Genomic DNA, 23869 nt, shown 5'->3' with positions numbered 1-23869 from the left:
TGTTCTAGAGACTTGATTGATTGTGGTCTAGCTGTTGTTAGGTTGCTAGATTAAGTCAAAGGAACATTGTAGGATGTTAGTTGTTGGTTATCTCTTTATTTGATTGATGTTATTGGTTATTGGATTTGAATGTTGGAATTCTTTTGGTTTAATGGAATTTGTTTTATTTGATTATCCGCGGTTATTGATTGATGTTAGGATGTTAGTGGGTATGGGACCACTAGTAAATTAAGGTATTAAAAAAAAAAAAAACGGGAAGGGTTGTTTCATCTTTTCAGGTAAAAGATTTGGAGTGAAATTTCACACACATCACAGATGATCTCCAGTGATGCGCAATTATCGCTGTTCGTCGTAATTCTACATACAACTGAAGGTGAGCATAGAGAAGGAGGTGTCCATCAAATACATGGAGCAGGAGAGCAAGAGTGTATGTAGTTAATCTAATAGGGTCAGAAGGAATTGTCCATGGTAGAATCATATGTAATAGTTCTCATAATTTGCAATCAATAATAATAAATCCAGAGTTTTTTTTTTTTAAATAAGTCTTGTTGTTTATCCAAAGTGAATATATTATTTTAATTATTTTCAAAAAAAAAAATTTCTGGTAGTGATTTTAATATTAAATCACTGAAATGTTGTGCTAATCATTAAAACTAGTATCCTTTGTTTGATAATTTAATTAATTAACCTATATCATTTCTTGAAAAATCTAAAATAAAACTCGAAAAAAATAACTAAAATAAAATTAAAAAATCTAACCCGCAGCATAGCGCGGGTTCCAACCTAGTATATCTTATTATATAAAGTATGGTTTCAAAAGTTACTAATTCATAAGATCGCGACATGTGTAAAAATCTTATAATATTGTAGATTATTAAAATAATAATTACAGATTGTATTAAATTATACAATTTTGTAATTTTAAAGAAAAAGGATTTGTCTACGTTATATTGAATTCCTTGGCTAATCTTAAAGGAAAAAGAATTTATCCTAAAAAAATTTCAATAATTAAACTTATACAAAAACAATCCTACGTTATAATGAATTCCTTGGCCTAATCTTAAAAGAAAAAGAATTTAAATATAAAGATATGTATTCTCTCAGATCTTTGTCATATATCTAGAGAGGAAGACGTCATTCCAATGTATCAAACTCAATTAGAATTTTTAAACATGAGCACTACAGATGGAAACCAAAACTGTGAAAATAACGAAAAGTCAGCCAAGAACAGGAATAGAACCATTATGAATAATGATCAGATTGTTATGATGGAGAAGGCGCTTATCGATGAATCTCATATGCGACTGAAACTAACTACACTTCAGGCATGGGTCGACAAACTAAATCAACGCGTAAGTATAAAACTCATATTCAGCTTCACATACATATTTTTCATTATTGACTAACATTATTTTACAAAATATAGGGACCCCAGCTTACAACTATGCAACTAAGAAAATGGTAACAACTTGAACTTTTTAACTTTTTCTCTTTTTTTTTGAGACACTTTCATCTAACAAAAAAATATATATATCAGGATTTATTACAAACGATCAAAAGAAGTTAAAACTAGCAAACATTTGAACCAATCAAATTTAACCACATATATCTTGCAAGGGAATCTAACAGATATTTTACGCTAATTATATTATATGTGTTTTCTCAATTAGATTTTGAAATGTATAAACAAAATAATAATTCATTAAGCATGTACATTATTATTAACAAAAAAATAGTGAATAACAAATCTAAAAAAAATAACATAAGTTATGTCAAAAGAATTATTATTTTTGAAACCTAATAGGAACAGCTAATTAAGAAAATAACATTATATCTACATAAAAATTTTATGTTTATATCAAAAGCTTTAATAATTGATTTTTTTCTGATATAATTTTGTCGATCTATTTTGGGTATTTTATTCATGCGGGTTCTTCAATGGAAGCTATCAGATGCAATAAAATGGAATCAAAGTATATAAAGCCCGCTAAATTAGTCGAGGATGGAGACACTGATGGAGGTTCCAAAAGTAATTCTACAGTTAGTAGTGTTATAACTAATAAAGGTTAGTCGGTGGTTGATGTATTTGGTCAAAATCTAGAGTTTTCTCTTCTGGATAATGTCAATGATTCCGGTACTAAAATAAGAGCTGCTTGACTGAGTAATTGAGAAGCGAATTTTGTAATTTGAGATGTTGGAATGGTAAATCGTTTTAAAATTTGTTTCAAACCTGATTTATGTGGTTTTCTATCGAATTTGGTTCGTAAACCGTTTAAATCCAAGTATATAGAGAAATATATGAGAACTTTTGATTCGGATAGAAATAAGTTGAGAACTTACGATTCGAGAATATTTCAGATCAGGTCATAGTTCTAAGTAGTTTTGGTACAATGCGATACTTCTGAGGAGTAAATAAGGCATCGATCCATATCGTGATTATGACATATATCATGTTTTGGATTGTTTATAAAGTTTCTATTTTGTATATCTGAATTATCTAAGGCTTTATATATACCATCATGATTATAATATTCAAATCTGTATTTTTATTATGTTATATTAACTTTCTTTCAATTTCTCAATTTTGATTGGGTTGGTCATAAAATCATTGTAATAGAGTAGATAATTTTCACTAGTTGCTCATCCAAAATATCTTTGGAGTAAAAAATATTAATGGTAAAATAAATGAGAATTTTGCACTTACACCCACTTTCCCCTAAACTATTAATACACACACCCACTATGTACTATCACTATACTTTTCTTATGTCAAATTACAATTTACACCCTCCAACTAAACTAACCTTCTCTTTTTACTTTTTCTTTTTCTTTCTCATTTGTCTCTCTATTATTTCTTTCTCTTTTAATATTTTATTTCTTTAACATTTTTTTTTATTTTCATTACTATGTTTAAGTTTAGTAACTTTAGTTGTTCACAACAAAAAAAAAAAAATTGTAAATAAACATTTTTTTGCATTTTTCAATGTTTTTCTTTCCACAAAAATAATAATAATTTATGAGACTAATCTAAATCAAATACAATTCAATTGGTCTTCATAGTCAAATCAACAATTTCTAAGTCCAAACAAAATTAATTTAATAATTTAAAAATTAATGAATTTATTTAACTAAATTTTCAATATGAAATAGACTGTTTGTCCACATACTTTAAGCTTAAATTAGATGCATAATAGACTGTTTGTTTCTTTAACATTTTTTTTTCATTACTATGTTTAAGTTTAGTAACTTTAATTGTTCACAACCAAAAAAAAATAAGAAACTTGTAAATAAACATTTTTTTGCATTTTTCAATGTTTTTCTTTCCACAAAAAAAAAATTATGAGACTAATCTAAATCAAATACAATTCAATTGGTCTTCATAGTCAAATCAACAATTTCTAAGTCCAAACAAAATTAATTTAATAATTTAAAAATTAATGAATTTATTTAACTAAATTTTCAATATGAAATAAACTGTTTGTCCACATACTTTAAGCTTAAATTAGATGCATAATGGATTAACAAAATATTGCATTCATAAGTAGTTATCCATTTGGATAAGTTTTAAGGAACTTTGATATGTTACCAATATCCACAAATTCTAATGGTATCCACATGACCATGAACATATGGATTTGATGTTGTCGTTGTATCCTAAACCTTAAATCTCTAGAACTCGCAAATTCGGTTGCTATCCACATGACTACAAATATATGGATTTGCTGTGTTGCTAGTACCACATTTATGGTCATGTGTTATGAATTTGATAACAAACTTTGATGTGTTACTAATACCCACATTTATGATCATGTGTTACTAGTACCCACAAATTCTATTGGTATCCACATGACCACTAATATATAGATTTGATATTTTCTTTGTATCCTAAACCCTAAATTTCTAGAACCCAAAAATTCTATTGGTATCCACATGAACATGAACATATGGATTTGATGTTGTCGTTGTATCTTAAACCCTAAATCTCTAGAACCCACAAATTATATTGGTATCAACATGACCATGAACATATGGATTTGATGTTATCGTTGTATCCTAAACCTTAAATCTCTAGAACCCATAAATTCTATTAGTATCCACATGACCATGAACATATGGATTTGATGTTGTCGACCACTAATATATAGATTTGATATTTTCTTTGTATCCTAAACCCTAAATTTCTAGAACCCAAAAATTCTATTGGTATCCACATGAACATGAACATATGGATTTGATGTTGTCGTTGTATCTTAAACCCTAAATCTCTAGAACCCACAAATTATATTGGTATCAACATGACCATGAACATATGGATTTGATGTTATCGTTGTATCCTAAACCTTAAATCTCTAGAACCCATAAATTCTATTAGTATCCACATGACCATGAACATATGGATTTGATGTTGTCGACCACTAATATATAGATTTGATATTTTCTTTGTATCCTAAACCCTAAATTTCTAGAACCCAAAAATTCTATTGGTATCCACATGAACATGAACATATGGATTTGATGTTGTCGTTGTATCCTAAACCCTAAATCTCTAGAACTCACAAATTCTATTGGTATCCACATGACCATGAACATATGGATTTGATGTTGTCGTTGTATCTTAAACCTTAAATCTCTAGAACCAACAAATTCTATTGGTATCCACATGACCATGAACATATGAATTTGATGTTGTCGTTGTATTCTTAACCCTAAATCTCTAGAACCCACAAATTCTATTGGTATTCACATGACCATGAATAAATGGATTTGATGTTATCGTTGTATCCTAATGTAGAATAGTTCATCTAAAATATAGTAATATGGATATTAAAATATAGAAAATATAAAATCATAATTTATTGTATAAAAATAAATAGATAATTTTTTGATAATAACTACTTAAAGTGACAATAAAAAAAAAGTAAGAATAAAAGAGAAATAGGAGAGGGAGAGAGAAAGAGAAATAATCAATTGAAAACAAAATTATCCTCTACCAATTTTTGTTTTTACTCCCAATCAAATATAAGGTCAAAATTGTCCAAAAAAATAAGCCACATATGCAAAACACATCCAAAAGTAGCCCTGGGCATTCGGGTTCCCGAACCCGATCGGGTTCGGGTTTTCGGGTTTTTGGGTTTTCGGGTTTATAGATATAGAACCCGTTTGGGTTTTCTATACTTTCGGGTTCGGGTTCGAGTAATACATGTTCAGGTTTGGATAATTCGGGTATACCCGAACTCAATCGAACCATGAACCAAAAAAAAAAAACTAATTTTTGTTTTTTTATAAAGTTTAAAAAACTTGTATATATATAAATATTTAACATTTTTTCGTAGGACAGAGAAACTAAAGTGGCAAAATGGTTAAAGATACACCTATAAATATTCAAGGTTATGGGTTCAAATCCCCTAAAATGCATATTTTTACATTTAATTCGGGTTAGTTCGGGTTGGCATTTATATATGCCCAGGGGTATCCAAAAGTACACCTTCCATTCAAAGTGGGTGTAAGTGTAAGAACATTGATCTAAAGTGGGTGTAAATGCAAATGACCCTAAATAAATTATGTCACAAATCAATTTTAGTAATTATAAGAACTATAATTATGCCAAGCACCATAAAATTTGTTTAATTTATTTAAAAGACATTTTATAGGTGGAGATAAAAAGCATACTTTAACAATAAAATAATTTAGGGTTTAGGAGCATATTTTTAATGGTGAAACATACAGTAAAATTATACGTGGTTACTACATTATATGTTGCTTTGATAAATTCTTTGCATTTAAAATATTTTGTAATAAGTTGTGAAAGTTTTTAAAATTTGACAATGAGGAATATTTGGCAAAAGTTTTGGTGGGCTATAATTGAGTTTTAGATTATTGTAATAATTGTTATAATACATTTAAAATATAAAAATATAAATAAGTGTATGAAGGTAAATACAAATATGATTTTTTCTCTAACTAAAATTACTTATATATTTACTTCAAAAAATAAAATTTCTTTTCATATTTTTAAAAAATTGTTTAGGGTTTAGGGTTTATTTTCTTCAACGATTTTAATACCCACACATCATGGTTGCGACTCACGAGAGGTTTACGTTAGTCATGGTGCGGACGACGGGGAAGCTTTAAGCTCTTCAAGCAACTCCTTGAATTTGATAAGGGCACTATTAACCTTATAATTGCCAAGAAAAACATTACAGATGGCATATTTTGTTACCATGACCAGAAATCATTTTAAGCAAAATAATGTTTTTTCTACTTACCCATATGTTAGGAATGCTAGTTACGTAGCTAAAGATCAGCTCAGAAACTTCCTCATTTCTAAAATGGAATTGACCTTTCACTTTAAGGAGAAGCTTCTTCGCAACAGAGTCTGATATCGACCGTCCAAGGTACTCAAAAATGCAGGTCAAAATCTTGGAAGAACAGAATATGGTGTCTAGAGTCTCTAGTATCCTCAAAACCCCCTTATGCTGGTCTTTCTCACAAAGTGCAAGCATATAATTTTCTGTTAATAGAAATTGGTTACGAGACTGTTCAAAGTTTTTGATAATCATAGAACAAACTTCCCCAATCTTCTCTTCGTCTCCGAGTTGGATCCAAAGAAGCAATTCATAGTAACCAAGTCTCGCAAACTCTGGAGAAGAATTCGACATCCATTCACCATCTTTAATCATATCGAAAATCATATAGAATTTTCTACCAATTTTTTTTTTTATTATTATTTTTTTTAATCTTTTTTTTTTCTTTCTACCATGTTCATGTAGAAGGAAGATATGGAGCCTTTTGCGGTAGATCTCACGGCGAAGCTGACGAATGTGGTGATGAGGCTTCTCGACATTTCTTGAAAAAAAAAATGTTTGGTGGAAAAATATAGTAGTGGGATTCTTTCAAAACCTTCTGGGAACTAAGGGCTCTTCAAGGTCTGTTTCGGTGGAAGAGATTCAACAAATAGTTCCTCAGAAATGTTCTGAGGCAGCTATTCGGATTCTGGACAGCAGTGTCACACCAGAGGAGATCAAAAATGCGCCTTTCTCTTTGCCATCAAACAAGGCGCCAGGCCCTGATGGCTATTGTGCAGAATTCTTCACCGCAAACTGGTCAATAGTGGGAAAGAACGTAGTAGATGCAGTCTCTGAATTCTTTCATTTGGGTCAACTCTTAAAACAGTGGAACTCGACCTTACTGACCATTATTCCAAAAACGCCTAATGCCTCAAGGATGACAGAGTTTAGGCCTATAGCATGCTGTAACACCATCTATAAGGTTATTTCTAAACTTCTCGCGAACAGGCTCAAGTTAGTTTTTCCGGATCTCATTTCCAACACCCAATCTGCGTTCATTCTGGGTCGACTCTTAGTGGAGAATGTTTTATTGGCAACAGAACTGGTTCAAGGCTATAACCAAGTGAACATCTCTGAGAGAGGTATGTTGAAGGTTGATCTAAAGAAAGCATTTGACTCTGTGCAATGGGACTTCATGTTGAATGTCCTTGAGGCTATGAGGTTTCCTCCACACTTTGTGAAGCTGATAAGTGAGTGTATCACTACTACTAAATTCTCAGTAGCGGTAAATGGGGAATCATGTGGTGATAGACAGGTTTTCACCCAGGGTATCAATTCCCTATGCAGTTGTAGTACAAAGGGTTATCACTCCAAATAGTTTGTTATGCTAGCAGATAGGATGCAATCAGAATCAAGCAAGTCAAGCCAAGCAATAGTGGGGTTTTGGTTCTAACAGTCCTAATATAAACAAAGTAAAAGAATATAAACAAGTAAACCACACGACCTAAGCACTCGATGCAAGCAATCGAGTACAGGATCGAGTGGGGTGATCGAGTATGCAAGTTAACTATGAACATCTCGAGGTATTACTCGATGCAGGTTATCGTGTACCTGATCGGGTAAGTGGTCGAGTAAGTAAGGAAAATGCAAGAAATGAAATACGAAAGTTCTTAAGGATGGGGGTAATCGAATCCTAAGTGTTCTAGACCAACACGGATGCCTTACTTGCCTCAAGAAATTATTTCCTAGACAATGAACCTCTAAAACCTTGTCACCACACTGTCGCACTAGCAACAATCAACCTTGAACATACTACCACACTGTCGCACTAGCAATATGAACAAGCAGGCATTAAGAACAATTCATTTTTGTCAGTATACTTAGACTTATCTAATTTTGTCACTCAAAGTTAAGTATACCTCTAGCATTGACCTAATCAAGCATTTTATCTACTCCTTTCAGCCTGTAGCATTATAAACGCCCTAGATCTAATCTCAACCTTTCGGTCTGTTGACCGCATTAAGAACATCAACCTAGAAGGAAATTTATCAATCATAACAATCAACTAAAGCATCCTAACCGATCAAGAACACCTAATCATCTATCCCATCCCTAGAAACTTTGCTACACTACTCGGCCATAGAAACGAATGACAAAGCAATAGAAATAAACGAAAATAACATTATTAAAAAGATAGAGTAGAGTAGAAAATAGTATGGGATAAAGATCTAAGAAAAACTACAAAATAAAAGTACAAAAACAAGAAAATATGTTGAGTCGCTCAGTTCTCTCATAGAAGCTCTCGCTCTCTGGTTTGAGGGTCTGCGGCGTGCTCGTTTGCGAGCTAGGGATAGAGGGAGTTTATATATGGAAACCCATTTGACCTAGCTTCCCAGACTTGCCCGATGGTCTACTTGATGGGGTACACGAGGCTTGATTCGGGTAACTCCTCGGGTGGATCTTCGGGTTGCTCTTCGATCATGTTGGGGTTCGGACATGTTCTTGTAGCTCGATAGCTCCTTCGGGTACATGCTTGAGTTGTCCTTGTTTTCCCCATTTTTGGCTCTTTAGCACCTGTTTTGATCCAATATATGCAAATGCAGAAATGCAACACCCTAAATGCTCTAAAACTTGATTTCTACAGTGAATGATCTAAAAATGCTAAGTTAGAGGTATGAACAATGCAAAATATGGACAAAAAAGGATGCTAAAAACATGTAAATTAGAGTGTTATCATGTGGCTATTTTTCTGGAGCCAAAGGATTGCGGCAAGGGGACTCAATGTCTCCTTATCTTTTCACTTTGGCAATGGAGGTCTTCACAAGCATGCTTAACCATTCATTCAACAACAACCTCATAGGACATCACCCCTCGGCTATGAATCCTCAGGTTACTCACTTGGCTTTTGCAGACGACATAATGGTGTTCTTCACACAAGGGAGTCTCTCGAAGGTATAAACTCAGTTTTGCAGGACTTCTCTCAACTCTTTGGTCTTGAAATGAACAGAGCCAAGACGGACTTATATCTAGCAGGGGTTAACCAATTTGAAACCAATCGGATCTCATCACTTGGTTTCAATCTTGGTTCACTTCCCATTCACTATCTGGGTTTACCTCTAATGCACAGAAAGCTCCGCATTGCAGAGTATAGACCATTGATAGACAATGTAACTGCAAAATTCACTTCGTGGTCGGCTCGTGCTCTCTCGTACGCTGGAAGGAAGGAGCTGATTTCCACCGTTATCTACGGTACAGTCACATTCTGGGCCTCTGCCTTCATCTTACCAAAAGGGTGCTTAAAAACCATTAAAAGTCTGTGCTCGAGATATCTATGGAACGGTGACATAACAAAGAAGACAAATGCAAAAGTTTCCTGGAAAGCCTTTTGTTTACCTAAAGAGGAAGGAGGACTAGGGTTCCGCAACTTCTCTCAATGGAATAGAACTCTACTACTAAAGTTGATCTGGAGATTGTTCTCCGCAAGAGACTCACTATGGGCAGAGTGGATAAGGAACAATAAGATCAAAGATGAAGTTTTCTGGGCAATAGATGAAAGAAAATCCAACTCTTGGACTTGGAAATCTCTCATTCACCTTCGCTAACTAGCAAGTCGATTATACGCTGCAAAGTTGGAACAGGTTTGAGGGCTAGTTTCTGGTATGACTGGTGGATCCCATTAGGACTGCTGATTCATCTATTTGGTCAATCAGGCCCATCTCAGACCGGTATCCCTCTCAATGGTTCTATAGCTCGAGCATGCTCTACATCGGGCTAGAGTTTACGCCCTACGAGATCTCCACAAGCGGAACTCCTCCACATCCACCTGACCCTAATTCCCTTACCCACTACTACTGCAGAGGACGACGCATACTTGTGGTTAACAGAGGATACAGAACAGGCTCTTTTCAATACCAAGAAGACTTGGGAAGCAATCAGGCAAAGGTCTCAACCCCTCTCTTGGACTGATCAGGTATGGTTCAAAGGTTCAATCCCGAGACATGCCTTCATGATGTGGCTCACTCATCTAAATAGGATACCCACAAGAATCCGGCTAGCAAATTGGGGAATGCAAGTAGACTCAACTTCCTGCTGTATTTGTGGTATCTACCCTGAATCGAGAGATCACCTGTTCTTGCGATGTGATTTCAGTGAAAATATTTGGCTTGAAGCAACTAGGAGGTTGGGTTATAGACCGTTTGTGTTTCACATTTGGGATACTTTTTCAGCTTGGCAAGACATCAAAGACTCTACCTCAACCCTAACGTTGCGGAGATTAGTCTCTCAAGCAGTAATATACACAATCTGGCTTAAGCGGAACAGCAGGTACCACAATGGAATCGCCACACCAGCCCATGTCTTATTCAAGAAGTTGGACAGACAGATTAGGGATGCCATCCTGGCAAAGACTCACCGGAAGAAGTTTAAGAATCTTATGCAAAGCTGGTTAAGATTTCTCTAGAGTCCTGATTGAGAATCTTATGCAAAGCTGGTTAAGATTAAGGATGCCATCCTGGCAAAGACTTATTTTTTTGTATCTTTTGTATCTAAGCTATCGTAGTTTACTACAATTATTTTCATTAATGAAAATTCACATATTTACAAAAAAAAAAAACATTAGGGTTTCTAGAGTATTGAAATTATTTCTGCGTTACTTGCGAGGCAAGGCATTTCGTCACTAGTAGTCCCATTTATATAAAGTAAAGCTATTAAAATAAAAACTGCGTGATAAAAATTAACAACAAAAAAAAAAAAAATCAAAAACCCTTAAAAAAATGGTTCAAAAAAAGTAACCGACAGGGTCAGTTGGTAGAGCGGAAGATTGTAGTGTTAGTGACAATCTTTAGGTCGCTGGTTTGATTCCGGCAGGTCAGACTTTTTTTATTTGTTACCAAAAAAAAATGTAACCTTACTCGCCAATTGAATTAACACTTTTAAGACGAGAATACTAATTAAAAACCGAATCAGAATTGTGTACTCTATCTAATACCAATTAAATATGAGAGCTTAACATAAACATTAAACATCAAATTGTCAATGATGTGTCTCTGTTCTTCAAACGCCGTCAAATATAACGTAACATTGATCTTGAATCTTGATCTTCGTCTTGTTCTAGCAATGTACTCTGTGAACTTGTCAAAGAACTTGTATAGGTCAAATTGTTCCGATCCCATATAACTGATCACGGCTTCTGTAGCTCCCAGCTGCGAAAGACACAATGACTAAGGACACAAATATCTTTGGTTTTCTCAGTAACGGATATGCAAAAGCAACGAATAGCAAAATCATAAATGAGTTGCTTCACTTATCGCATGTTTTCCGAAAAAATAATATGGATTTCACGTATAATTTTAACAAATATCATGTAATCATATAATTTATACAACATTAGTTTGTTTGGGTTTAATCACGCGCTTGAGATCATATAGTTATTTAGCAAATAAGTATTTTTCAATAATGTGTATGAGATGGTGATTTAGGCATTGAAATGATAGTAATAACGACATACGTACCCAATCAGCCCCATATATCTTCTTAATGGTGTTGTAAAAATATTGTCCCCCCGCCGAGTCTTCTACCAAACCATTTTGCCTCATTACTTTAACTATCTTTGCTGCAGATGGTTCCTAAAAGTAAAACCATACAAAAGTGGTACCAATCAAACACAACAACAACCAAAATGAAACACATATGGAAGAAAAAAAGCCAATCGAAGTTTCTAGCTCAACTTAGTTCTATATAATTTCCATTACTAAAGCGTAAAGACATAAAAGTATATACCTTACAATACTCTTCTGAGTAACACTCAAATGAGATTAACTTCTCAAAAAATTCCAGTGAAGGCTTAATACTTAACTCTCCATGAAGCCTTTCATACGTCTCAATGGCACCGCCACGCATATCATCCTGATTCGTACCAAACAAAATCAGGAAAGCCACTAATTAGTCTCAAATTTCTCATTTCAATATCACAAAATCAACAACATATAGCCACATTTGCTGATTCAATAGATTCTAGTAAAGTTTTGGTTCCATGGAGGCAAAAATGTATCCCTAAACAACTCAATACTCATAAGGTAACAAACTATAAGAGAAGAACTCTTTGGTTTGATTGTACACGAACTGCAGGTTATGCCTGAATTAATCCTAAAAAAGTTCCTCCATAAGTTCAAGCTATTGAGCAATCAAAACCTAAATCCAAGAAAACTCACCATGTCGTTGTACTCAATGCTAGTTGCATACAAAAAAATGAAATGTGAAATATACTCAAGCCGTACTGCAATAGATTTGAATATAGAATTCAATTCAGACATTGAAGATTATGAACATTTTATATTGATGTAACAAAGGATTAGTGTAATCATCTCACAATTATTATAAATAAGACAAGAGTTCGCAAAATAAAGATGGTGAACCGCCAGAATCCTCGTCGTCGTTTACGTCGCCGCCTCATAGAAAACAAGAGAGCAAAAGATGTTATCAGCTCTTTACCTGATGATATCCTCCTACATATCCTCTCCTTCACTCCGACCAAATTCGCCATCAGAACTTCCCTTTTGTCAAAACGATGGCGGTATATATGGTGCGATACACCTTCTCTCTACTTTGATAACTGTACACAACGACCTGCTTCTATTATAGAAACCCAAATGCACTACAGAGCTCCCAAGGTGAACCATTTTCGTCTTAAAACCAACTTGCAGAACAAAGTTAACTTTATCAAGAGTTGGGTCAAATACGCCATGTCCCGTAACGTGGAGAATATTTCACTCGAAGTCGATGATCCTGGCTTTAGAATTCCTGCTTCCTTTCTTCATCAATTCATCTGTCAAACAACTCAACGTTGAGCTAGCCTCTTCTAATATGGTCCATGGATGCTCGGTATCTTGGCCATCATTGAAAAAGTTGTCCTTGCGTTGGTGTGGATTCCCTAATGAATCCATTGCCAAGCTTTTATCTGGTTGCCCGAATCTTGAATGTTTAACGTTGTACTGCTGCAAGGGACTTGGGTTCCTTGATCTCAGCAAAAATTTTCACTTGAGAACATTAGAAATAAACAGCCACGTTGAGAGTTCGACGAATATTGTGGCACCACATATCCATTGTCTCAGATTGATAAACTCTCAGTTACCATGTACTTTAGTTAATGTCTCTTCTCTAACGGAAGCGAAACTGGACATTTGTATTAGATCAAGAGATAGGATCTTCAAGGATGATTTTCTTCAAGCAATGGTTCTAGGGATGCTGGACAAATTACAACATGTGGAGAAGCTAACTTTTGGTGGAAACTTTCTTCAGGTATGTTTAAATTTTGGGTTCATGAATCTTATATTCTCTAATTACAACATTTTTTTTTGCTTTCTATTAGATTTTATCTCTTGCTGAGGTTCGTGGTGTTCATTTCCCGATGTTAGAGGTCAAAACTTTGATTCTTGAGACAGTAATCTTTCAGTGTGTTGTTCCTGGTATAGAAAGATTATTACAAAACTCACCTGATTTAAAGAAGTTAATGGTACGGGCACGGGATTTTTTTTTTTTTGATAACTGTTAATTATATTACCAAAATGGAACTTGAGGTTACAAGAGTTTAATTAGAATCTATAGCCCAAAAAAAATAAAAAGCTATAGGTTACAAGTTATATAATTAGACCGAACTACTAGCCGGATCAGGTTCATGGCGAAACATGGGAAAGCCATTTGGAAAGCAGTCCCTTGCATTGTTTAGAGTGCTGGTGAGCAAGCAGAATGTCCCGAATTGTTCTGTCGAGAACCCGAAATAAAACAGCAGGGGAGATGAGAGGGCCTCCGTGGCAGCGAGAGTTTCTTTCTTTCCAAATCAGATAGACCGTAGCTTGGGTGACTAACTTCTTCAGCGTAGAAGGGAGGGCTTTGGAGTGACCTAGGAGCCAGTGGATCATCGTTTGCCAGTCCACAAACATGAGCTGCGGAAGTCCCAGTCTGGGCAGGACTAAGTGCCAGACCTGTAGAGAATAACTACAGTGGAGAAACAGATGGTCTCGAGTCTCAATCCCATTAGAGCAAAGAGTACAAATTGGATCAATGTTTGTTCCCCAGCTGATCATACGCGCTTTAACAGGGAGTCTGTTCAGGTTAGCAACCCAAAATGTGAAGTTGTGTTTTGGTATTCCACTCTTAAACTAAACCGCTTTATACCAGGCTTTGGTAGGAGCCGAGGGATGCAGAGCTTCCCATGTAATCTTTGTGTTGAAAGAATCCTTTCTGTTTCCCACTGGTCCCAAGAGTATAAGTCCTGGCCTGACGCAGAAGAAGGAGGTTCCATCGAAGCAAGAACAGCTCTGACTGTTTGGAGCAGATGTTGTCTGGTCCTTGCAGATGGAAGTCTCCAACCTAAAGAACCAGTACCTTGAGCTACATTAGCATCCCTAGGGATACCCATTAGTCTCGGGCCATCTTCGCCAACAAAGTCAATCAAAGGGCCTAGTTGACTCCAGTTATCAAACCAGTAGCTTACTGTATTCTCATCCCGCACTTTGCAACCAAGAAGAGCTTTTACCTGGGGTTTCAAGGAAATAAGATTTTTCCACATCCAAGAAGCACCTTGACCAATCTCTTTGGTCCAATAGTTACTACTCTTAACCATATGAGCCTTCATCCAAGCTACCCACAAGGATCCGCTATTTGTGAAAAGAAGCTAGATCAACTTGAGATTTAGGGTTGTATTCCAAATCCTGACATTTCGAAGTCCGAGGCCTCCCTCCTTCTTAGGTAAACAGACCGTTTTCCAAGCAACTTTAGCTGAGGTCCGCTTCTGAACATCCCCAGACCAAAGATAGGCATTGCACATCGATTCAATAGCTCTCAAACAACCCTGAGGTAGTGTAAAAGCAGAAGACCAAAAGTTTACAGAACTGTAAATTACCACAGTTATCAGTTGAAGTCTACCAGCAAAGGAGAGGGCTTTGGAGGCCCAAGAGTTGAAACGGGCGCGAATATTATCGAGAAGAGGAGAGTAGTCATTTTTCCTGGGCTTGCGGTGGAGGAGAGGCATCCCTAAGTATCTCACTGGAAAAGATCCTATAGAGAAGCCTTGCTGCTGCATTTGTGCCCTGAGATTCTCCGGGACTCCAGCAACAAACAGGGTTGATTTGTCACGATTCATGCTAAGACCGGAAAGAAGCTTGAACTCCTCTAGGAGTGAAGCTATTTCTTGCAGAGACGTTGCACTTCCATCAAAGAAAATCATGAGGTCATCTGCAAAAGCCAGATGAGAGACAACCGGGTTGATTCCAAGGGGGTGATAGCCGATTTTTCCTGAGGCAAACTTGTGTGAGAGCATGTTGGAGAGTAGCTCCATAGCAATGACAAACAGAGCAGGGGACAGAGGATCTCCTTGACGAAGTCCTTGTCCTCCTCTGAAGTACCCACATAACTCACCATTGATGTTGATAGAGAAAGAAGTGGTTGTGATGCATTGTTCCACCCATTTGAGAAAAACAGTTGGGAAGTTAGCAGTTTCCAGGATTTTCAGGACATACTCCCACTTCACACAATCAAAAGCCTTTCGCAGATCCACTTTAAGAAGCGCTTTTTGGTAGTTTACTAGAGACGCGTGTTAGGCAGCACAAGTCTCAGAAGTATTTTCAGTCTACTTTTGCGGGTTGGCAGTTAGAGACTAATTATGAGTTTGCAGAGCTTGGCAGAATTTGGGTTGTATGGCATCAATCAGTGAGAGTTACTATTCATTCCAAATCTAATCAAATGGTGACCTGTATTGTTTCTCTTCCTCATGAGGATACAGAAATAGTGGTGTCTTTTGTCTATGCAGTCAACTGTAGATACGGGAGACAACAGCTTTGGGAAGAGATGTGTTCCCTTTCTGGGGACACCTTGATTAACACTAGACCTTGGGCAGTTATGGGTGACTTCAATCAAAAATTGAGCCCTGCAGAACGCTCTTCTGGAGGAACTAGGGTTCGAAAAGGTATGGAGGAGTTTCGGGACTGTCTTCATTATGCAAGTCTTCGGGATCTTACTATCCGAGGGAACAAGTTCACTTGGTGGAACAATCAAGATCAAAATCCAATAGCAAAAAAGTTGGACAGAGTTCTTATAAATGATGAATGGTTAGATAAATTCTCCATCTCCTACGCTCACTTTGCTGAACCGGACTTTTCAGATCACAGTCCAGCAATTATAGATCTTGGTCAGAGACAGAGGGGTCGAAGGCATTTCATGATCAACCACTACCTGCTACACCATGCAGATTTTAGTCCCAAGACTCCTTTCGTTTTGGCATACTCATCAGATTCAGGGATCAGCACAGTATTCTCTAGTTAAGAAACTGAAGGCTCTGAAAGGAGAATTAAGGGATCTTACTCGTGAGCATTTCTCTGATCTAGAAAATCGCACTCGTGAAGCACAAGAGGCTTTAACCCTCTGTCAATCTCTCCTTCTGAGTAATCCTTTGCCGTTTGCAGCTGCTCAGGAGAAACAGGCTTACAAGAAGTGGGTTACTCTCGCCACTGCAGAGGAGAAATTTTTTTTCCAGAGGGCAAGAATCAAGTGGTTTGAGTGCGGTGATCTTAACACTGCCTACTTTCACCGAATGGTAGCCACTCGCAGAGCCTCCAACCAGATACATTATTTGATTAATGAGCAGGGACAAAGGCTTCACAAACCGGAAGACATTAAACTCCATTGTGTGTCCTACTTTGAGGACCTGTTAGGAGGTCAACCTCAGGCTCTTACCTCCACAGACATAGACCAAATTCGGGAGTTTACTACTTACAGACTGAGTGCTCATCTTGCTGAAGATTTAGTTAAAGATGTTTCTGTGGAGGAGATCAAGAATGCAGCATTTTCTATGCCTACAAACAAAACTCCAGGTCCTGACGGATTTACTGGTGAGTTCTACAGAGCAGCTTGGGATATCTTGGGAATTGACATTATTGATGCTGTTCAAGAATTCTTCTGATCAGGCAAACTCCTCAAGCAGCTAAATGCCACTGCCCTGAGTCTGATTCCTAAGGTAGTTGGGGCTGATAAAATAACAAACTTCAGGCCTATCTCCTGTTGTAATGTTATTTACAAAGTCATCTCAAAAATCATTGCTGGAAGATTGGAGAGTATCCTTCCATCAATGATCTCGAACACGCAATCAGCTTTTGTCAAAGGCAGATTAATTGTCGAAAATATTCTCTTGGCTTCGGAAATGGTTCAAGGATTTGGTAGGTCTAATATCTCTCCAAGAGCGCTTCTTAAAGTGGATCTGCGAAAGGCTTTTGATTGTGTGAAGTGGGAGTACGGGCATGGGATTGCAACACCATACCGGTAAATTTACTATAACCTTCTCTTGTTTTCCTTTGTCTCGCTTTTAACTATCATTCGAATAATCTAAAAATATTTTTTTATGTTGATCAGGGAAGTTTCTTAACAAAATGCTTCACCACACAAGGCTTGAATCCAGAGAAATGTTGGAGATCAAAAGATGGGGTCTTCTTGAACAAATCTCGTTGGAATGTAGAGTCAAAGCATGTGACCTCATTCATAGAAATTATGCTTAAAAACACAGAGAAATTAGACAAGATATTCGTACAGTTGGACGAACGTTACCTTAGTTTTAAGTTTAAAGACCTGGTTCCATTACTTCCTCCCAACAACAATGTCTCAATTGCGCTATCAAGCAAGCCGATGATATTAGGTGAGTGGTGAATCACAGGCTTTAGTTTTGATGAGTCTTATTGAAATTTCTTACATGGAACCACATTTTCATTTATATATATCTTTCTAGTTTGACAAAGTTTCATTGTAAGAGCTTTATTTATTATGACATTTTACACTTTTTACAAAATACCTTTATAATAACTAGGTTTTGAACCCATCCTATGCGTGGGTTTATTTAATATATTTTGATAAAAATTATATATGATTGATTGCGGTAATAAAATACTATCTCATTAAAAAATTAAAATTAGTACTAAGGAAAAAATAAATTTCATATACACAAATTTTTAAAATATAAAAATCAGTTCTGTTGTAAAATCAAATCTGATAAAAAAAATCATGAATTTAACTCGACGTCCAGGCGAGGCAAAACAAACTGATGACCTCATATATCCTAAATCATTTCTTTGACAATCAGAAAAATAAAACAATTTTATAATCATGAATTTAACTCGTTTCATATTTAATTGATCCTATCACCTATGTTTTCGTGTTTTTTATTCAATGTTTTCTTATTCTTCATATTTTTTCTTGTCATTTTCATTGTCAAATTTGTGTTAATTGTCACCGTAACTTTTACCATTTGGTTCTTCGTTATACTCTTTTTCTTCTTCTTCCTCGTCAACTTCTTCACATTCTTCTAATGAAAAACATTTTTTTAAACTACCACACAACTTGTTAACCCATCAAACTCCAAGAACAAAATCATTTCTTTTCTCATAACATTTGTGAAATTCATGAACACCAGCATAGTCAACACATGCACCCAATTATTGACAATTTTATCTATATACTTATTTGGTTTTAGATCCACGTGTTTAGAATCTTCTCAAACCAAAATCCTTACTTTGTTTATAATATTTTAAAACCATAATAAAATATACTAATGATTATTTATTTAATATGAATCATATGATATATAGGAATATGAGTAAACTATAAGAACATATTAATTATAAATATATAATATCAATTATATTATATCATCAAATAATATCAACCATATCATATTCTCAAATAATCGTATATAACCGTAACCGCTTGAACCGGAACAGTATTTAAACGTATCCGTTTAACCGTTTATTAAACGATTCTGGTTAAAGTTAAACAATATTTCTAACCATAACCGATGGTTAATAAACCATAACCGATGGTTAATAAACCATAACCGTGACAACCGTAACTCTGGTCATGCCTATGTATAGCTAATAAAACATGTGTGTTTGTTGTCCATTTTTCTTCTTTAAACTCCAAAACTTGACTCAAACATTAAATCAAGGTCTTGCGTTGTCAATCCTTCTTCCTTAGACCCAAAAATAAAAACATTAATGAAAGAATATCAACTCATCTATAAAATCATACACAATCTCATAAAAATTATATATGATTGATGACGGTAATAACATATTATCGCATAAAAAAAATTTCATATACACAATCTTTTAAAATATAAAAATCAGTTGTGTTATAAAATGATAAAAAAATCATGAATTTAACTTGACGTCCAGGAGAGACAAATCAAACTGATGACCTCACATATCCTAAACCATTTTTTTGACCACCAGAAAAATGAAACAAATTTATAATCATGAATTTAACCCGTTTTCATATTTAGTTGATCGCTACCACCTATGTTTTCGTGTTTTTTATTCAATGTTTTAGTATTCTTCATATTATTTCTTGTCATTTTCATTGTCAAATTTTGTGGTAATTGTCATCGTTACTTTTACCATTTGGTTCTTCGTTATACTCTTTTTCTTCTTCTTCCTCGTCAATTTCTTCATATTCTTCCACTGAAAAATATTTTTTTTAAGACTACCACACAACTTGTTAACCCATCAAACTACAAAAACAAAATCATTTATTTTCCCATAAAATTTGTGAAATTCATGAAGACCAGCATAGTCAACACATGCACCAATTATTGATAATTTTATCCATATACTTATTTGGTTTTAGATCCACGCGTTTAAAAACTTTTCAAACCAAAATCCTTACTTTGGTTTATAATATTTTAAAAACATAATAAAACATACTAATAATCATTTATTTAATATGAATCATATGATATATAGAAATATGAGTACACTATAAGAACATATTAATTATAAATAAAAAATATCAAATATATTATATCATCAAATAATATCAATCGTATCATATTATCAGATAATCGTAACCTTAGTAATAGTAACCGCTTGAACCGTAACCGTATTTAAACGTAACTGTTTAACCGTTTATTAAACGGTTTTGGTTAAGGTTTAAAAATTTCTAACCATAACCGATGGTTAATAAACCGTAACCGTGAGAACCGTAACCCTGATCATGACTATGTATAGCTAATAAAATATGTGTGTTTATCGTCCATCTTTCTTCTTTAAACCTCAAAATTTGACTTAAACATCAAATTAAGGTCTTGCGATGTCAATCCTTCTTCCTTAGACCCAAAAATAAAAAAAAATTAATGAAAGAATATCAACTCATCTATAAAATCATACACAAAAATATGTTTTACAGCTCATAAGAAATAAAAAAAATACAAATGTAGATAAATAAGATAATTTATGATTTACATAAATATTTATAATATTTTAAACTTTTAAAAGGTTTCGAAATAAAAAATTTGAACATTTTAAAAAGTTTCAATATTTATAATATTTTAAGCATCAACACCGTCCCCTCCTGCCACACTCACGGAATCCCCCGGAACACCCTGCGACTCGCCAACACCCTCAGCTGTCACACTCTGGTCCTCGGTCTCACTAACCACTGGGACTTTGCCCCTACCACGACCACGTCCGCGTCCACGACCACTTCCGCGTCCACGACCTCGACCAGCCACAGCATCCTCTCTAACCATCTGCACTACCATGAACAGAAGGCTAAACAAACAATTTCTATTATAATACAGAAACATAAACTCACCGTGGAATCACACACTCGGCTCGAAGAGGATGTTCTAGGACTCCATGCCACACACAATTGACTAACTCACATAATCAATCAAGACATGCAATCCCAAACATCTACAACAGAAACCTAGTGAACCCAAACCTAGAACCGTAAGGGCTCTGATACCAAAATGAAACGACCGCCCTTTTTTTAAAAAAATAATAAATAATAAATGTAATATAATAAAATAAACTACAACTAGTGGTCCCATACCCACTAGCCACCTAACCACAAACACATTCAACAGCGGAAATAACCAACCAATATTCAATAATAATCCAATAATAAAATATAACCATATTCCAACATAATCAATATCCAAAACAACAGGAATCATAGAACCAGCAACCTAGCAATGTTCTAATGACCCAACTCTAGCAACCTAGCAATGCCAGACAACATAAAACCGAGTCCCTAGAACATCCTCCTCTTCATTGCCTTGATTCCACGATCACACTTTGCCTTTACCTGCACCACAAACACATATTGCAATGCATGAGTATTTTATAAACACTCAGTAAGGCAATCCTCCCATCTACTGGGCTGTACACACAAGCAATAGAGACATCTCTAACCATCAAACAACATTCAATAATCAACAATAACAAACCAGGACTCTGCATCGACCGATACCAACATGCATCGACTGACACCATGTGGAGGTTGCGTCGACCGACGCAAGATCTGCATCGACCGATGCAAGGTTAACTTGCATCGACCGATACCAACATGCATCGACTGACACCATGTGGAGGTTGCGTCGACCGACGCAAGATCTGCGTCGACCGGTGCAAGGTTAACTTGCATCGACCGATGCAAGATATGCATCGACCGACGCATGCTCGACATAACACGAAAACCCTAGAGTTTACGCGCCGTCCTCGCATCTGCATCGACCGACGCACAAAGTGCATCGACCGATGCAATGCCGAGCATCGTTTTCCTCCGAAGCTTCTCGCCGGATCTTCGTTCCTGCAACCACGAAACTCGATCCCAAGCCACAAGAAAGCTTCCCAACGTCCCAAATAACAATCTAACCAGCCTAACAACACATAACAAGCAAATCAGAGAGATCTCTAGCTTAGATAAGCCATGGTCATGCACTTACCTTTGCCACAGAAGAATCTGAACCTTAAACAAACAAGAACAAGCCTCTAGGAAGCTCCTACAACGATCCCAGCTACAGATCTCTACAGGAACGCCTCCAATCTCCCAGAATTCTCAAGAACACTCAGGAACAACTTTTCTCTCTTTCTCTTTTCTCAAAAACGGCCACACAACCACGAATGAGACAAAAACTCGCATCTAAGGGTTTTTCTTAACCCAAAACGCACCGTTTGACTTAAGTCAAAACGCACAGAATTGAACATGCATCGACCGATGCACCATCTGCATCAACCGATGCAACTCCCAAACCGGGATTCCGGTTCACGGATGTTACAAATCTCCCCCACCAAACTAGATTCGTCCTCGAATCTCGAACAACCATCAGCCAAGGACTCCCGTGCAACCGTCTCCACGGCCTGCACTCCTCCGACTGATCTACAGAAGGTCGCCTCTAGGCGATAGACTCACGCTCCAGGCGTCATTTGCTCTCGACTTTTGGACTTTCCTTTACTCATAGGCCTAAACCTTGAGTTTTTATTGGCTCCTCATCAGACCTAAGTCTGCATGCCATAATGTTGGCTCCTCATCGGGCCTAGACCCGCATGCCATAATATATAAGGAAAATCCAACTCGTCTCTCGGGTTGCCACCCTACAGCGCGCCCCCGGATCGTCATCCGAAGTCGATATACCAACCATATTCCCAAGTCACAAAGTCTCTGAATATGGCAGTACTAGGAGAACCTAAGTCCCCCAAGAGTCTCGATCAAATGATTCTGAACACGTCTGAGTCCTATCCCTATCCAGGTTTCCTTCCCGTGGCTCGCGTAAAACATCTCAATGTCCTACCAACCACATATCCCCTCACTGGAATACCACATGACCTCACAAGGATCATATACATGCTACAAGGGCCACCACAAAGGCCAGACAAATGTCCTAAAGAGGACCGCCACCAAGGCCAAACAAATGTCCTAAAGAGGACCGCCACCAAGGCCAAACAAATTTCCTAAAGAGGACCGCCACCAAGGCCAAACAAATGTCCTAAAGAGGACCGTCACAAAGACACTCTGGCTAAAAAGCCCGTCACAAAGACCATCTGTCCTGAAGGACCGTCACAAAGACCATCTGTCCCGAAGGACCGTCACAAAGACACTCTGGCTAAACAGCCCACCACAAAGGCCAAACAAATGTCCTAAAGAGGACCACCACCAAGGCCAAACAAATGTCCTAAAGAGGACCGCCACCAAGGCCAAAGAAATGTCCTAAAGAGGATCACCACCAAGGCCAAACAAATGTCCTAAAGGAGACCGCCACCAAGGTCAAACAAATGTCCTAAAGAGGACCGTCACAAAGACACTCTGGCTAAAAAACCCGTCATAAAGACCACACAATGTCTAAAAAGACTGCCACACACGGCATACTGACTCAAAATNCAGGCTCTTATGATCTCTGAACACCTGTACCTTTGCACCATAAAGATAAGATCTCCAAATCTTCATGGTAAAAACTAAGCACCCATCTCCAAATCATGAGTAGGATAGTTGCCTTCATGCACCCGAAACTGCCGCGAAGTATAGGCAATCACCTTCCCATGCTGCATCAGAACACACCCCAAACCAACTCTAGATGCATCTGTATAAACCACATAGGGTTCTCCTTGCTCAGGCAAAGCCAACACTGGCGCAGTAGTCAACATCTCCTTCAGGCTTGCAAAGCCTTCCTCACACTCTTCTGACCAGACAAAAGGAACATCCTTCCCTGTCAACTTAGTCATAGGACGTGCTCTGCTTGCAAACCCCTGCACAAATCTCCTGTAGTA

The 23869-nt window shown here is 36.4% G+C and overlaps 2 protein-coding genes across 2 annotated transcripts; one reads left to right on the top strand and one right to left on the bottom strand.

The window, feature by feature from the left end:
* LOC109132898 (putative F-box/LRR-repeat protein At3g18150) lies at nt 12692-14065 on the top strand. The gene is made up of 4 exons (XM_019245362.1): nt 12692-13034; nt 13138-13583; nt 13654-13797; nt 13934-14065. The coding sequence occupies exons 1-4, from the start codon at nt 12692-12694 to the stop codon at nt 14063-14065; spliced, it is 1065 nt and encodes a 354-aa protein (XP_019100907.1).
* Nucleotides 14392-15621, bottom strand: LOC109132897. Its single transcript, XM_019245361.1, has 3 exons — nt 15187-15621; nt 15043-15135; nt 14392-14913 (listed from the first exon to the last, which is right to left on the bottom strand). The coding sequence occupies exons 1-3, from the start codon at nt 15619-15621 to the stop codon at nt 14392-14394; spliced, it is 1050 nt and encodes a 349-aa protein (XP_019100906.1).

This window comes from Camelina sativa, chromosome 5, assembly GCF_000633955.1.
Source record: "Camelina sativa cultivar DH55 chromosome 5, Cs, whole genome shotgun sequence".
Taxonomy (NCBI): domain Eukaryota; kingdom Viridiplantae; phylum Streptophyta; class Magnoliopsida; order Brassicales; family Brassicaceae; genus Camelina; species Camelina sativa.
This window is presented reverse-complemented; position numbering and strand designations above follow the sequence as displayed.

What these genes read in the sequence shown, in the direction of transcription:
- LOC109132898 (XM_019245362.1), top strand. Translation starts at nt 12,692, where the DNA reads ATGGTGAACCGCCAGAATCCTCGTCGTCGTTTACGTCGCCGCCTCATA. An exon ending in TTGGTGGAAACTTTCTTCAG is followed by an intron (nt 13,584 to 13,653) that starts GTATGTTTAAAT and finishes GCTTTCTATTAG; the next exon opens with ATTTTATCTCTTGCTGAGGT. An exon ending in CTGATTTAAAGAAGTTAATG is followed by an intron (nt 13,798 to 13,933) that starts GTACGGGCACGG and finishes TTATATAATTAG; the next exon opens with ACCGAACTACTAGCCGGATC.
- LOC109132897 (XM_019245361.1), bottom strand. Translation starts at nt 15,621, where the DNA reads ATGGAGCTACTCTCCAACATGCTCTCACACAAGTTTGCCTCAGGAAAA. An exon ending in GACTTCAACTGATAACTGTG is followed by an intron (nt 15,136 to 15,186) that starts GTAATTTACAGT and finishes ACACTACCTCAG; the next exon opens with GGTTGTTTGAGAGCTATTGA. An exon ending in CTAAAGTTGCTTGGAAAACG is followed by an intron (nt 14,914 to 15,042) that starts GTCTGTTTACCT and finishes GCTTGGATGAAG; the next exon opens with GCTCATATGGTTAAGAGTAG.